Source organism: Puma concolor, chromosome B4 (genome assembly GCF_028749965.1).
Source record: "Puma concolor isolate L17-30 chromosome B4, mPumCon1.1.hap2, whole genome shotgun sequence".
In the NCBI taxonomy this organism is placed as follows: Eukaryota; Metazoa; Chordata; class Mammalia; order Carnivora; family Felidae; genus Puma; species Puma concolor.
Genome location: NC_141673.1, coordinates 99779702 through 99793558, shown reverse-complemented (window position 1 = coordinate 99793558; position 13857 = coordinate 99779702). Strand labels below are relative to the sequence as shown.

The window sequence follows — 13857 nt, the reverse complement described above, 5'->3', positions numbered from 1 at the left end:
AACACATTTTATATATTTGAAGTCTTGACAGTATAATAAACACAGTAAACAAAAATTCATAGGTAGACAGAGAAAGTCAAGAAACACATGTATGATGTTGACTCCATGTTGTTTGAGGTGAGAACACATTGTGTCGATAAATTTCTTAGTGTACTAAATTTCTGTAAGTGTTTTTGTTTAGACTAGAAAATTCTTCACCGAGATAAAGTTATATCTTCTATTGTGAGTTTCTTTAATGTCTTCTCAAACGGGTTGATGGTTCTCTGGGTCTTACTTACCTTGTAGGGAAGCGTAGGAATAATATATAATGTCATATACATATATATAATATATATTATATATAATATAATTATACATTATATATAATATTATATATATTTATATAAAATATATATTTATTTAATATATTTATTATATAATATTTATTTATTATTATATAATATTTATTTATATAAAATATTTATTTATTTATTATATAAAATATAAAATATATAATATATAATATATATCATATATATTATATAATATATAATATATAATATATATCATATATAATATATAATATATAATATATAATATATATCATATATATTATATAATATATATAACATGTATATATATTATATAATATATATGATATATATTATATATACATATATTATATATTATATATATAAGTTACACAAACTTTGGTCAATGCTATCTTAATTATGATGAGTGACTCTTACCTGGTGGACAGAGCAGGGAGTTGAATGTTGCTTCCTTCTCTAGTCCTTCAGGCTTTAGGTGGAAAGAAAGAAAAGGTAGAGGTAAGAATGGACATGTACGTTGGTAGTAGAACTGACTTCCAAATGTATTACATAAATAAATTCTGTAAGTATAAGCAATATGAAGGAGACAGGTTGATAGATGAGGAGGAAGTGAGGGAAAAATGATATAAATATTGAGACAGAGAGAGAGAGAGAGAGATGGAGAAAGAGAAGAGGAGAGAATATTGTGAACTCTTCTGTGATTATGTATTATTTAACCCTTCTTAACTAAAACTTGGAATCTCAACTGGATTCACCATTGTTTTTATTGACTCGTTGTGACCTATCAAATGGATTGGCTTACTTACTTCAACCAGCAGAGACTTGATGATTGTGTCTTTCTTTCCGTATTCAGGGACCACAGTCACCTCGATCCCACATGGCTCTTGAGACTCCAGTGCCTCTGCGCTCACGGTGAAGTTCACATTTCCTAAAAAAAGGGGCAGTACAGATGAGCACCATCGCCTTCTTTCTCCATGCCTCCAAACCTCAAGCTTCATAAGTGTTCAATGTTTTGTAACCTCTTTTTGTTTTATTTTTATTTATTTATTTATTTTTTAAATGTTTTATTTATTTTTGAGACAGAGAGAGACAGGGCATGAGCAGGGGAGGGGCAGAGAGAGAGGGAGACAGAAGCAGGCTCCAGGCTCTGAGCCGTCAGCACAGAGCCCGACATGGGGCTCGAACTCACAAACCGCGAGATCATGACCTGAGCCGAAGTTGGCCGCTTAACCGACTGAGCCACCCAGGCGCCCCAACCTCTTTTTGTTTTATAAAAACACAGGAGCAGGAATGGAAACACAGAGGCTAATGATACTGAGAATCCAAGGCGGAGGTGGAAGTAAAGGAAGTGGGGATAGCCTTCTAGAGTAAAAGACACAGGCGAAAATCCTACCATTGGAGGGGGTGTGATTTTGCCTGAGGGAAAGAACATTAGACGTAAGGATCCTGCTGACATATACAATCCTTGAGTAGAGAATTGTCTCTAGGAGAGTGTCCCTCACCTAATGCCTTTGGTGTTATTGCCCAGGACAAAGTTTGCCGGCCATTCCCACAGATGCAGTGAGACTCTTGTTTCTTCTCCTGGACTAGGAATGCAGGAGATTCGTCTAGCTGCACGTTAACCTGAAACCACACGTAAATCCAAGAGACAGATCAGAAGGAGAAGGAGACCAAAAGCATAATGGTTTGAAATAAAGCGTGTTGGGGATTGGTTAGATTTTAGGTTGCCTAATAGTAGAGATGATCTAAGTGCAGACCAACTACCTTTCCATGATCTGACATGCAAACCTTAGTATTTTTCAATAATCTGCTCATTCATGGGGTGGGACAGGAGGTGCAAAAGTCATGATGGCATGTTGCCTGTGGAAACTCTACCTCTCTGGCCTGGGATCTTGACCATTCCTTCAGCTCTCCCAGCAGAGTGTTACAAGATTTATAAATGCTTGTGGTTTCAGGGGAGGTCAGATGCTCACAAATAACTTTCAAAGTGAGGTTTGATATGTCTATTGGTCTATGATGCTATGTGAAAATTAAATATGTGGAAGGTAGAAGTCGAAACCTTAAGGGATCTAAGACGTGAGAATGAAGCGTACTGATTTTTGTCCACCTTGTCAGAAATCTTCATACTGCACAAGCTTCCTAAACTTACGGGGTTGTGGTAAGGCTCAGAAGCTTGTTTTAAGTTGCACGTGTTTGGAAATACCAGCAACCATGGCGTCTATAACATATGAATATCTCTGAGAGGATTCCTCCTCTGGTGAGCTCATCTGGCACAGTATTTCAAAGAGTGCAGTTTTCAATTTATTGGACTGTCACCTTGTGTTCAATTGAGGAAAGAGAGGTCCTTACCCAGATGCAATTGGAAAGGTAGTTTAGGACAGTGGCCTTGAGCGTGAAGGTCTCTCCGCGGATCACAGAGTAGGGCATTGTGAGCTCCACAAAGAAGGGCTGGAAGGCGCGGAGGGAGGCGGGAAGCGAGAGACCAAGCCCAGTGTCATTGGACAGACAGAGGGCCCCTGCCTTCCATTCCGTGATGGTGTCAGGGACTATTACTCCCACTTCAGCCACACCTGATGCGCTGGGGAGGATAGAAATGTGAAGAACAGAAAGTAAACAGTGAAATAAATTCTTTCTAGGAAGAGAACTCCTATAAATAATTCTATTGTCGTGACCTGAATGCACTCAGTAGAAATATCAATAAAGGAGAGGATAATCAAGGCTTGAAATGGGAAAATATTAGAAGTCCTTTCCTTCCAATTCTGTTTGCAATTCTAGTCTATATCAGAATCTTCTCTAGACATATAACTATAGCATTGTCTATTATAGACAATGTTGTTACAAATTGAATCTGTAATTTGAGATTGCTCTTAAATTTTACTCTTGAAAATACTGTTCCAATGAAGGCAGGCTTACAGTTTTTTTTAAAAAAAAATTTTTTTTTTTTTTTTAACATTTATTTATTTTTGAGACAGAGAGAGACAGAGCATGAATGCGGGAGGGGCAGAGAGAGAGGGAGACACAGAATCCGAAGCAGGCTCCAGGCTCTGAGCTGTCAGCCCAGAGCCCGACGCGGGGCTCGAACTCACGGACGTGAGATCGTGACCTGGGCCGAAGTCGGACGCTCAACCGACTGAGCCACCCAGGCGCCCCATTACAGTTTTTAATTCTACTACGACTGCGTCTCGTTGGTCTGACTGATTCTGTGCTTAACCCAAGACTGTTGGCCGGTGAAAGATCTCTTATAGGTGTTGGTCTACGCAGTACCTGGTCCTTATTCCCATTTTCTGGAAGTCTTAGAATTAAATATGTGCAAAATTTCTCAGCTCTGATATAATTAGAAGAGTGAGACTTCATAGCAGAAGTACTTATGTTCAGCCTCTCGTGAAAATAACAACGTGTCTGAAAGAAATACTTGGATATTGAAAAATTAGCCAAACCCGGAAAATCGTGAGGAGTCTATATTCTTACCTTTTATATATAAAGAAAGTTACTTACTCTACGGCCACCAAGTCCCAGATCCACGTCTCAGGGAAATACTTTCTCACAGTCTCGGTGAACGCCTCTGAAACGTGTGCCATTTCTGTAAGCTCCTGGCCTCTTTGCAATTCAGATATGGCTATGGTGGGCGAGGGAGGAGACAGAAATAACAAATACAAAGATTAAGCTTATGAGAGCTTGTAATACATGTCACAAAAGAAATAAACAGGCTGATGGAACAGACAGGAACCAGGAGAGGATGCTTTGGTGTTAAGGGAATACTTCTTTGAGGAAGTGATATGTAAGCCGAATTCTAGAGCTTAAGTTTGGACTAGAATAAGTCCAAAGTGAGGGGGGGTAAGAGAATCACAAATACAGGACATGGAGATCTAGAGACAGAAAGAGCCTCGGATTGCCTTTGTAGCAGAAAAGAGTCCTCTGTGCTTATGGGACATTGTCTCGAAAGGAGAGTGATGTAACGTGGATTGGAAGAAGGGCAGGAGTCAGTTTCCATTTGGTATGTTCCTCCGTGGGGTCAAAGAACCATTGTCCCCAAACATTATGACAGTGGTTCTGAGAAAGTTTATAGGAGTGAAGGATCAAGGATAAAAATGTTTTTAGGGCGTGAGGGTGGCTCAGTCAGTTAAGCGTCCGACTTCGGCTCAGGTCGTGATCTCGCGGTCCGTGAGTTCGAGCCCCGCATCGGGGTCTGGGCTGACAGCTCAGAGCCTGGAGCCTGCTTTGGATTCTGTGTCTCCTTCTTTCTCTGCCCCTTTCCCGCTCGTGGTCTGTCTGTCTGTCTCTCTCAAAAATAAAAATAAACATTAAAAACGAGTTCTTTCTTTCCACATGTGTCAGAAGGTCAGTGGGGTTCTCTTGCCTGTTTACTTTCTGTTAATGGTGTGCTGGTAAATATTTAACAACCAGTTCTCTGAAAAAAAATTTGTGCCTATACATAAGTTTGCTATAAATTCCACTTTAAAAAAAAATTATTTTATTATTTTTTAAGTGTTTACTTTTGAGAGAGAGAGAGAGAGAGAGAAAGAGGAGGGGGAGGGGCAGAGAGAGAGGTAGACAGAATCTGAAGCAGGCTCCAGGCTCTGAGCTGTCAGCACAGAGACGACATGGGGCTCGAACCCATGAACCATGAAATCATGACCTGAGCTGAAGTCGGTTGCTTAACTGACTGAGCCACCCAGGTGCCCCTACTATAAATTCTACTTTAAGGGATTATAGACTTTAGCTTATAAATAATAAAAAATATATAATAATATTTATTTAAATTCCATATAACTAATGAATTTTCATTGAATATTTTCCTTGATTTTTTGACAAACTCTTTATATTCCACCATGATTTGACAATATCAAACTATAAATAAATGGTTACTTAGTGTCTGATTCACCAGTAAAGTAGCCCATATCACTGACAAATAAATGTGATTTCAACATGAATATTGACCGATATTTTGGGGAAGTTAGAGCTTCCTTACCTAACTGGTGCGAATGTAGTCCCAACTTGTGAACATTTCTGTTTCTATTTATGCTGATCCTGTGACTAGAAATTATATCTTTCCTTTCAACCTCACACATCTCCATTTACTGGAGGTGGATTCTTCTTCTTCTTTTTAAAGTTTATCTTATTTATTTTGAGAGAGAAAGAGCAAGTAGGGGAGAGGCAGGGAGGAAGGGAGAGAATCCCAAGTAGGCTCCAGGCTGTCAGCACAGAGCCCGATGCAGAGCTTGATCCCATGAACTGTGAGATCCTGACCTGAGCCCAAATCAAGAGTGGGATGCTCACGGCGCCTGAGTGGCTCAGTCGGTTGAGCGTCCGACTTTGGCTCAGGTCATGATCTTGCGGTTCGTGGGTTCGAGCCCCATCGGGCTCTGTGCTGACGGTATAGAGCCTGGAGCCTGCTTCGGATTCTGTGTCTCCCCCTCTCTCTCTGCCCCTCCCCCGCTCATGCTCTCTCTCTCTCTCTCTCTCTCTCCTTCAAAAATAAATAAATTAAAAAAAAAATTAAAAAAAAAAAAAGAGTGACGCTCAATTGACTGAGCCACCCAGGCACCCCTAGAAGTGGATTCTTCATGAATGAGTTTCCTGATTGCTCAATCAGAATTAATCCTTTCTTTTATTCTGTATATCTGTACCTCTGTCTCTCTCTCTCTTTAAATGGGAGTATAGTTGACATACAGTTCCTGTACCTTTCTTATGAAACTTCTTACAGTCTGCCTTGTATCCTCTCCAGCATTGCATATGTGGGGGCTCGACACAATCAGAATGTTTGGGTTTGTATTGCTATGTGATCTTGAGCACGAACCTTAATATATCTGAATCACAAGTTCTTTTTTGTTCATTTTATCACATTTTATATATTTAAAACATCTTTTGTTTGATTCAGTATATTAGCTTTTATTTTTATTTTTTTACCTGGAGAAGCGAATAGTCTTCGAGATGACTGCATTGCATAGGGTTCAGGTGGTGAGCATACTTTGGGTTTATGAATCCTTGTGTTGGTGAATACCTTTAAGCCCATATCCTATGAAGGAAATTATCACCGAATTAGTACATAAATATGAAATATATAGGCACATACTTCATTGAATTTCACAAACATTCCAATTAGCTTAATACTAAACTTTTTTTTTCTTTTTAATTTAAGTGGAGCCCAACTTCAAGCAGGGCCTGAACTCATGACCCTTAGATCAAGACCTGAGCTGAGACCAAGAGTCAGATGCTTAACCGACTGAGCCACCCAAGTGCCCCAATATTGAACTTTTAATGCTCACATCTGTAGAAAGGATATTGGTATACTCACGGAAGTAATTTTATTCTGTTGGTAAAACTCTTTTAACAGAAATATTTTATATATGTGACGTTTATAAATTACACAAGGCAATGAATTTCGGGAAAAATTAAAAAAAAAAAACTTGATTACTAGTCCAAAAAGTTCTAGCTCTGGCCCTTTGCTATGATCAGATCTGCCACTATTCATAATCTTGGAGAAGTCACTTGACCTCTCTGTGTCCCGTTACCCTCAACTGTGATATGAAGGTATTAAAACAAATATGTATTTTTTGTATATATAATATTCCATGAATCTTTAGAATTCAAAATCTTCAAAACATCTTTAGAATCTAAAATACAAGGAATTTACCTGTAGGAAGCTATACATATCTTTTTCATTTGTGTTTGATACAGGCGAATACATGATTCCATTGATGAAGACATTACGGCTATTGACACAGTCTTCATCATCTTCCTCCCGTTGATTCAAACTCGCAGGGAAACCAGTGAGGTCCTTCACTGGTAGCAGGTTATAAACCTGTATGAATGCAAAGGACAAAAGGACAAACTTATTTGTGGCTTATTCTTCTTACATGCGAAGAGAAAAGAAAAGCATAATTACCGCCAGTCTTCTTTGAGTGCCACTGTTGCTTAAATAATTTACAGAGATGAAGCTGTTTTAAGAATTTTGGGGAAAAATACCCCCAAACATCCCCATCGAGGTACACAAGGATCACGATAGCTCGTTACACAGTTCAGAGGCAAACACTAGACTCCATACTAGAATGGAATAAAACTTTATTGGGATAAATCTATGCCTGCTATATTTGGGACATGGTATAAAACATCACCTGATAGAAGGAAATGATAGTTTTGTCTCTCCTTGTGGTTAGCAACTGACTCAGTGTATAACAACGTTAACGAACACATGTTCTGAACGGGCACACGAATAAGTAAATATCCTCTATATAGGATAGGATAATATTTTCTTAGGCATATTCTCCATCTCCCCCCTCGGTTTTTTCTTGAAAGCATATTATATGTTCTCGTCTATCTCATCTATGGAAGCAGAAGTTCCATGAGAGCATGGCTTCTTGTTGTTCAAGGAGTTCACTAATAGATCCCCGCATTCCAACAAACAGTAGGTACACCTACAACACAGCAGGTACTAAATAAATACCTATTGAATGAATGGCTTATGTTACTGGGAACAAAGTGTTTCATTAGTAAAATACTATCAAGGCTCGAGAGGACAGGACTAGTGTTCTAACCCAGGTCTACTCCTAAATACCTGAAAGCTTCTACTTTTTTATTAAAAATAAATAGGATATTCTGCCTTATCTATCCACCAGTGTTGCTATAATTTAAAAAGATCCTGAGATCGGGCGCTTAGGTGGCTCTTCAGTTAAGCGACTGACTGTTGATTTTGGCTCAGGTCACGGTCTCATGGTTTGTGGGATTGAGCCCCACATCTGGCTCGGCGCTAACAGCATGGAGACTACTTGGGATTCTCTCTCCCTGTCTCTCTGCCCCTTCCCCCATTAAAGTAAATTAAAAAAAATAAAAAGACCCCAAGAAGGATGAAATTGTTCTGTAAACATAAAACATTGTATTTTTCCATATATGCCCTTGCTCCCTCTACTGAAATGTACGCAATACTTCCTTTAGAAGAATTCTAATATTTTCAATTAAATTCCATTTGGAAGGACTAAAAAACTAAAAATCGTTTCTTATAACTTTTTTTTTTTAGGGAGTCAAAAATATAAATTTCTCTTTGTAAAATGTTGATAGTAAAAAAGAAACTTCTGGAAGAGGTTATTTCAATTGGCTTCATATTGAAAATTTGAAGACACAAGCAAATGACTATTAGCAAGTGTTGACTTGTTTCTCATTGTTCTACTCCAGCATACACTTGTGCTATTTCTTCCATTGACATTTTAAAGGATTTAATTTATTAATGTCATTTATCACATAGTAACTCATTTCTCCAAAAACATTTTTTTTAAAGTTTATATATTCTGAGAGAGAGAAAGCACACACGGGGAAGGAGCAGAGAGAGAGAGAGAGAGAGGAGAAACCAAGAATCCCAAGCAGGCTCCACACTGGCGTTGGGGGGGCTCGAACTCATGAGCGGTGAGACCGTGGCCTGAGCTGAAGTCAGATGCTTAACCAACTGAGCCACCCAGGTGCCTCCATTTCTCCAAATCTTTATTCATCAGAGACAATGTCTATCTTCCTTCAGAAATTGTGTTCATCTTGGAACCTACAGTGTTTGATATAATTCTTAACAAAAACAGAAATTTGATATTTCATATCAGTTGTCGTGCACCTAAATGTACCACTTTTGTTAGGCTTTTTCAAACATTACAACTAGTTTGAAAATACCTATTACCAGTTTAGAGAGCTCTAGGATTTCAGGGGCTTTGAATGGTGCATGATTTTATTGACATACATATATATAAACAAACACACATGTACATATGCGTGTTTATGTTTGTATACGTATATAAACTTATGTAAACAAATACATATCTATGTGTTGAAATGTATTATATTTCTCACCCAAAAAAGTGCCCATGAAAGAGATCAAAGCTACCAACTCCTAGGTAAATAGAATTTTGATAGATTCTATCTTACTCAGATAGGCCTTTCTCCTCGCCCTGAGCCCCTCGCACGGCCCTTCCTGACCCCCCAGGGCTGCCGGGAACTCACCGAGGCCACGGACAGCTCAGCCTCGGGCCTCATGAGCAGCACACTTTGGTCCACGGCACGGAGGGCGCAGAGGGACTGAGGAGAAGCTGAGACTCGCAGGTGGACGTGTGAGGCCGGGAGACTTTGTGCTGGACGGAAGCTCAAGTCCACCTATGAAATTGGGGAGAATGGTCAGAAAAACAAATGTCCTGATTTAATTGATCGTTCACAAGCATTTCCTGAGTGTTCCACACATTCAGGACGTACTCACTTTATTTGACTTGGCGGTGGTCGGCACCATGGGAGTCTTGAGGCTTTTTGTCCCCTACGCTTCACTCTGACTCCCAAGAATCAGTTGAACCATTGTAATGATATCTAAGTCTTATAAATGATTAAATTTGAGATTCCATTTTTTACCTTTGTTACACGGTAAGGTGTTTGTTAAGTGTGGGTGAATGCACACGGTTCTAGATGCTCTCATAATTCTCTTTTGGCTCCCTAGTAATCTTAAAAACTCGTGTTTCCAACGTTTCGTCATAGACGGGAGCCAGATACTCTGAACTGTATCATATAGTAAGCGACAGTGCACGAGAATTTTAAACTAGGAGGCAAGTGGCATGGATTCCTCGTGTGTCTCTGCCATTCCCTTGCTGAAAATCTCTGGAGGATTCATTTTAACCCCTTTGGCCCCAGTGGTTCACATGCAGAAAAGAATTGATAATAACAGCAACTGAAAAAAAAAAAAAAACCCACCTTGTTGGACAGACAGTTTTCAATCTTATATTTTGCAGAATCCCCAACCACTTCCCCGTCAGGTAAAATGGCGTAGATGAGCAATCGGGCGATGGGAGCAATGTCTGTGTCCACAGGGACTGACACCGAAAAGTGGCCTTTCACTGGAGCGCAGAAAGAATGAGGAATTGTGAGTATGGGTTAGACGTCTCCCCAGGGCTGAAATGAAAGTTTTCTGTCCCACGAAGCCAGTATTAGGAGCCTGGTCGGGTTAACGGCTGTTTCTATTGGTTGGTATAATAGGTAGCAACCAGCAGACCTAGTAGGCTTAGTAGTAAACGTAGAATGTTTACCTCTAAGAATTCTGTACCTCTGAGAACTCTAGCTTTAGGAAAAACCTTATCAAAGGGCTCTCTTCTCTTATCATACAATGGTTCCAGGCTAATTTTCAGCTTTAGCTCGTCTACACAAAGTTCTGATTTTATCTGAGGGCATGGAGACATCCACTTGGCTACTATTTGATCTAGACTTCACACTAGAGAAGGGAGATAGAACCAGAAGTTATGAAGAAGCAACAAAAGAGTGGTTCACTGATAAGTTTTGTTGTAAGTGGTCCCTGAGACTTCCTTAGAAGAGCTGAAAACTTCGGAGGTTTATATCGGTCCGTATTTATTCATGGTGAGAGTCCCATTCCATGGTGGAAGTACCCAATTTAACCTTTCATAAATCAGAACTATCTTCAAAAGGGAATATGATAGAAAGATATAAATGACTCAGCAAAAGACGGAGCATATGGAAAACATTCCAAAATTTTACCTTTCTCTCCATTTCCTAAAACAATTTTTTTTTGATTTTTTTTTTCAGCGTTTTTTATTTATTTTTGGGACAGAGAGAGACAGAGCATGAACGGGGGAGGGGCAGAGAGAGAGGGAGACACAGAATCGGAAACAGGCTCCAGGCTCCGAGCCATCAGCCCAGAGCCCGACGCGGGGCTCGAACCCACGGACCGCGAGATCGTGACCTGGCTGAAGTTGGACGCCTAACCGACTGCGCCACCCAGGCGCCCCCTTAAAACAATTTTAAAATGCCATTTGAGAAGAAGCTCCATGAATGTCTATGGTTTGAAAACGTGGAATATGCATAGATTATAAAACAACAACATCAACACTTTAAATGATCTGGACAGAATACAGTGTTGAAGGAAAAGAAAAGAAATATTCGGTAAAGGGCGAAAAAACAGCACCCCATTATTTCTTTCCCCTCTCAGCTTCTCATTTATTGGAGTTAGACGGAAACCCTCTCTCTTTTTTGAAACGATTTCTGGTATTTCTGCAGTGGAAGGCTGACTGTGTCGGAGTGGGGCAGAAATGTGGAATTATGGAAATACTCACTATCTTCCTGCTTCACGGGCAGCACATAGGTCCCAGTTCGGACAATGCCTCCCTTTGCCATTATCTGCAGAAAAGGCAAGGAAAAGGAACTTGGTTTGCCTGACAAAAATCTTACACCCCATGTCTTGCCCTTCATGCGTCATTCTTGCTTTCTTGAGCCCGAGCTGGCAATAATTAGCCCAAAGAGAAGCCAAACTTTCAAAAGGAACATGGATAATAAGTCAAAGTAGTGACATCGAAGGGGTTTCCTGGTTCTTTGCCCCTCAGAGGGCTCTTGTCTATGGGGAGTCAACCAACTGGCCTTCCTTCTCACCAGATAATAGAACACGAGCTCCTTCAGCGTCTCCAGGGCGTGTCCATTCAGGATATAATGTGCTTGGACTGTCTGAGTTTGGCCACAGGGCAGTTCATGAGGCATGGGCTCTAGGTGGACAAAACTCTTGCTTAGGGAGAATACAAGGTTCGCAGTGTGATAAGCTTCTTCGTTTTCTGCTGACAGCCATTGATAGCCATAACAGGGACTCTGATCCTTGTATTTGACCTAGTGAATTAAAAAAAAACCACAGTATTAATTTCATAGATCATATGTCAGAGGGAATCAAAGTTCTCACAAAACTGCCTTGGTTCATCGTCCTACCTTAACTAGCACCTAGAAATCTTTTACTCCACAGTAAAAAGTGAGAGAGTGTTTATCTCTATTGCAGGCCTTTGCACCGCAGAGGCTCCCTGGGTTGGTATTTAAATTTCTGAAGGGCATACACAGAGGCATCTTTTGCTGTGTTTCGTTTGCGCGACACTTTTTTGGGGGCCACTTTACCTATGCAGACAGAGACACTGGACTTCTAAAAGCCCATTGTGGAGACCAAATAGTCTCCAGAAACTGAAGAACTACACTTCGGAGACTTATTTACGATGGATTTCCACCAGGTATTATGAATATGTCATGTTTCAACCTTAAGGGTCTGAGAACACTTCCTGTCAATAGCGTTGGGTTCCAGAGTTGAGTTGGTCAGTTAGCTGAAGTCTATCTATCACTCCTGGGCTGTCTGTGGCTGATTATTTTATTTTGCTTTCTGAATGTTTACTTATTTATTTGGAGAGCGAGAGAGCTTGTGTGGCAAGAGCAGGGGAGGGGCAGAGGGAGAGGGAAGGAGAGAATCCCAAGCGGGCTCTGAGCTGCCAGCACAGAGCCTGAAGTGGGGCTCGAACCCACCAACCTTTGAGACCATGGTTTGAGCCGAAATCAAGAGTCAGACACTTACCCAACTGAACCACCCAGGCTGATTGTTTTTAACGCTTTTTGTGCCTCTGGACTCTCAAGGTTCATAAGCCCTTTTAGGGTTGTCATTTAACTCTTCTCCATGCAGAAGACTTTCCATATTCTTTTCAGGCTCCCCTATCCTCATCCTCACCTCCCAAGTGGCATGAATGAATCCTTGTGTCAGCAAAACACTTTATTTATATTTCAATATACGCTCCAGTGATAACATATAAATAATTACCAGAGGGGTTATTTAAAGATAATATTTTTATTTTCAGGATGAGCACATTGCCTGGCGCATGGAAAACGTTCAAGACACTTCTTGATTGAATAAATGGGCGAACACTCAATTTTTAGCTAATTAGGAGATATGGGCTTTAATGCCATCCATGTAAAGTGGGATCAATCAGATATCCCATTTATTTGTCATCATTATTATGTAATGTTTACTTGAGTGTCCATATATCTCTATGTGTATATTTACATTTCCATTGATGAATAGAGAACTCTATGCTAATATAAAGCGAATTATATGGGTATAACAAAAATCTGGAGAAAATTAGAATAGCAGCGGGAAAATAAAGCAAGAACAATAATTTATAAGGTGTATACACTTGAAATGAATGCTACTAGTCATGTTAATGGGGCGCCTGGGGGACTCAGTCAGGTAAGCGACCAGCTCTTGGTTTCGCCTCAGGTCATGATCTCATGGTTTGTGGGTTTGAGCCCTGCCTTGGGCTCTCTGCTCACGGGGGAGACCTGCTTGGGATTCTCTATCTCTCCCTCTCTCTGCCTCTTCCCTCCTTGCTCTCACTCTCTCTTTCTCTCTCCCCCTCCCTCTAAAAATAAAACCACCCAAAAAGCTTAAATGCTAGTGATGTTAAAATGGGCTTTTACAGTAATAATATTCATATTAAGTTAAAGGGGGCTTACTAAGTGCTTTAATATGTATTATCTTTTTCATAAGTATATTTTTTCTATTTTTATTTCAAAATAACACATTAACTTTTAAAAAAGAAGTTAAACATCACATTTAATACCCAAACCCTGATAACTAAAGGACATTACTTACAAAATATTTTAATGTTTATTTATTTTTGAGAGTGAGAGAGACAGACTATGAGTGGGGGAAGGACAGAGAAAGAGGGGGACACAAAATCTGAAGCAGGCTCCAGGCTCTGAGCTGTCAGCACAGAGCCCGATGTGG

General features: G+C 40.0%; 1 protein-coding gene across 1 annotated transcript in view; it reads right to left on the bottom strand.

Annotated features, from left to right (window-relative positions):
• The window catches only part of LOC112867883 (alpha-2-macroglobulin-like), a 46834-nt gene that overhangs the window by 17035 nt on the left and 15942 nt on the right, over window positions 1–13857 (bottom strand). The window contains exons 12-22 of the mRNA XM_086714125.1: window positions 11703–11930; window positions 11390–11453; window positions 10020–10162; window positions 9288–9437; window positions 6946–7113; window positions 6219–6327; window positions 3807–3927; window positions 2661–2889; window positions 1814–1934; window positions 1118–1239; window positions 729–780 (exon numbers count right to left, since the gene is read on the bottom strand). Of these exons, the coding sequence (XP_086570251.1) occupies window positions 729–780; window positions 1118–1239; window positions 1814–1934; window positions 2661–2889; window positions 3807–3927; window positions 6219–6327; window positions 6946–7113; window positions 9288–9437; window positions 10020–10162; window positions 11390–11453; window positions 11703–11930 (1507 nt within the window). The remainder of the gene's footprint in view (window positions 1–728; window positions 781–1117; window positions 1240–1813; window positions 1935–2660; window positions 2890–3806; window positions 3928–6218; window positions 6328–6945; window positions 7114–9287; window positions 9438–10019; window positions 10163–11389; window positions 11454–11702; window positions 11931–13857) is intronic.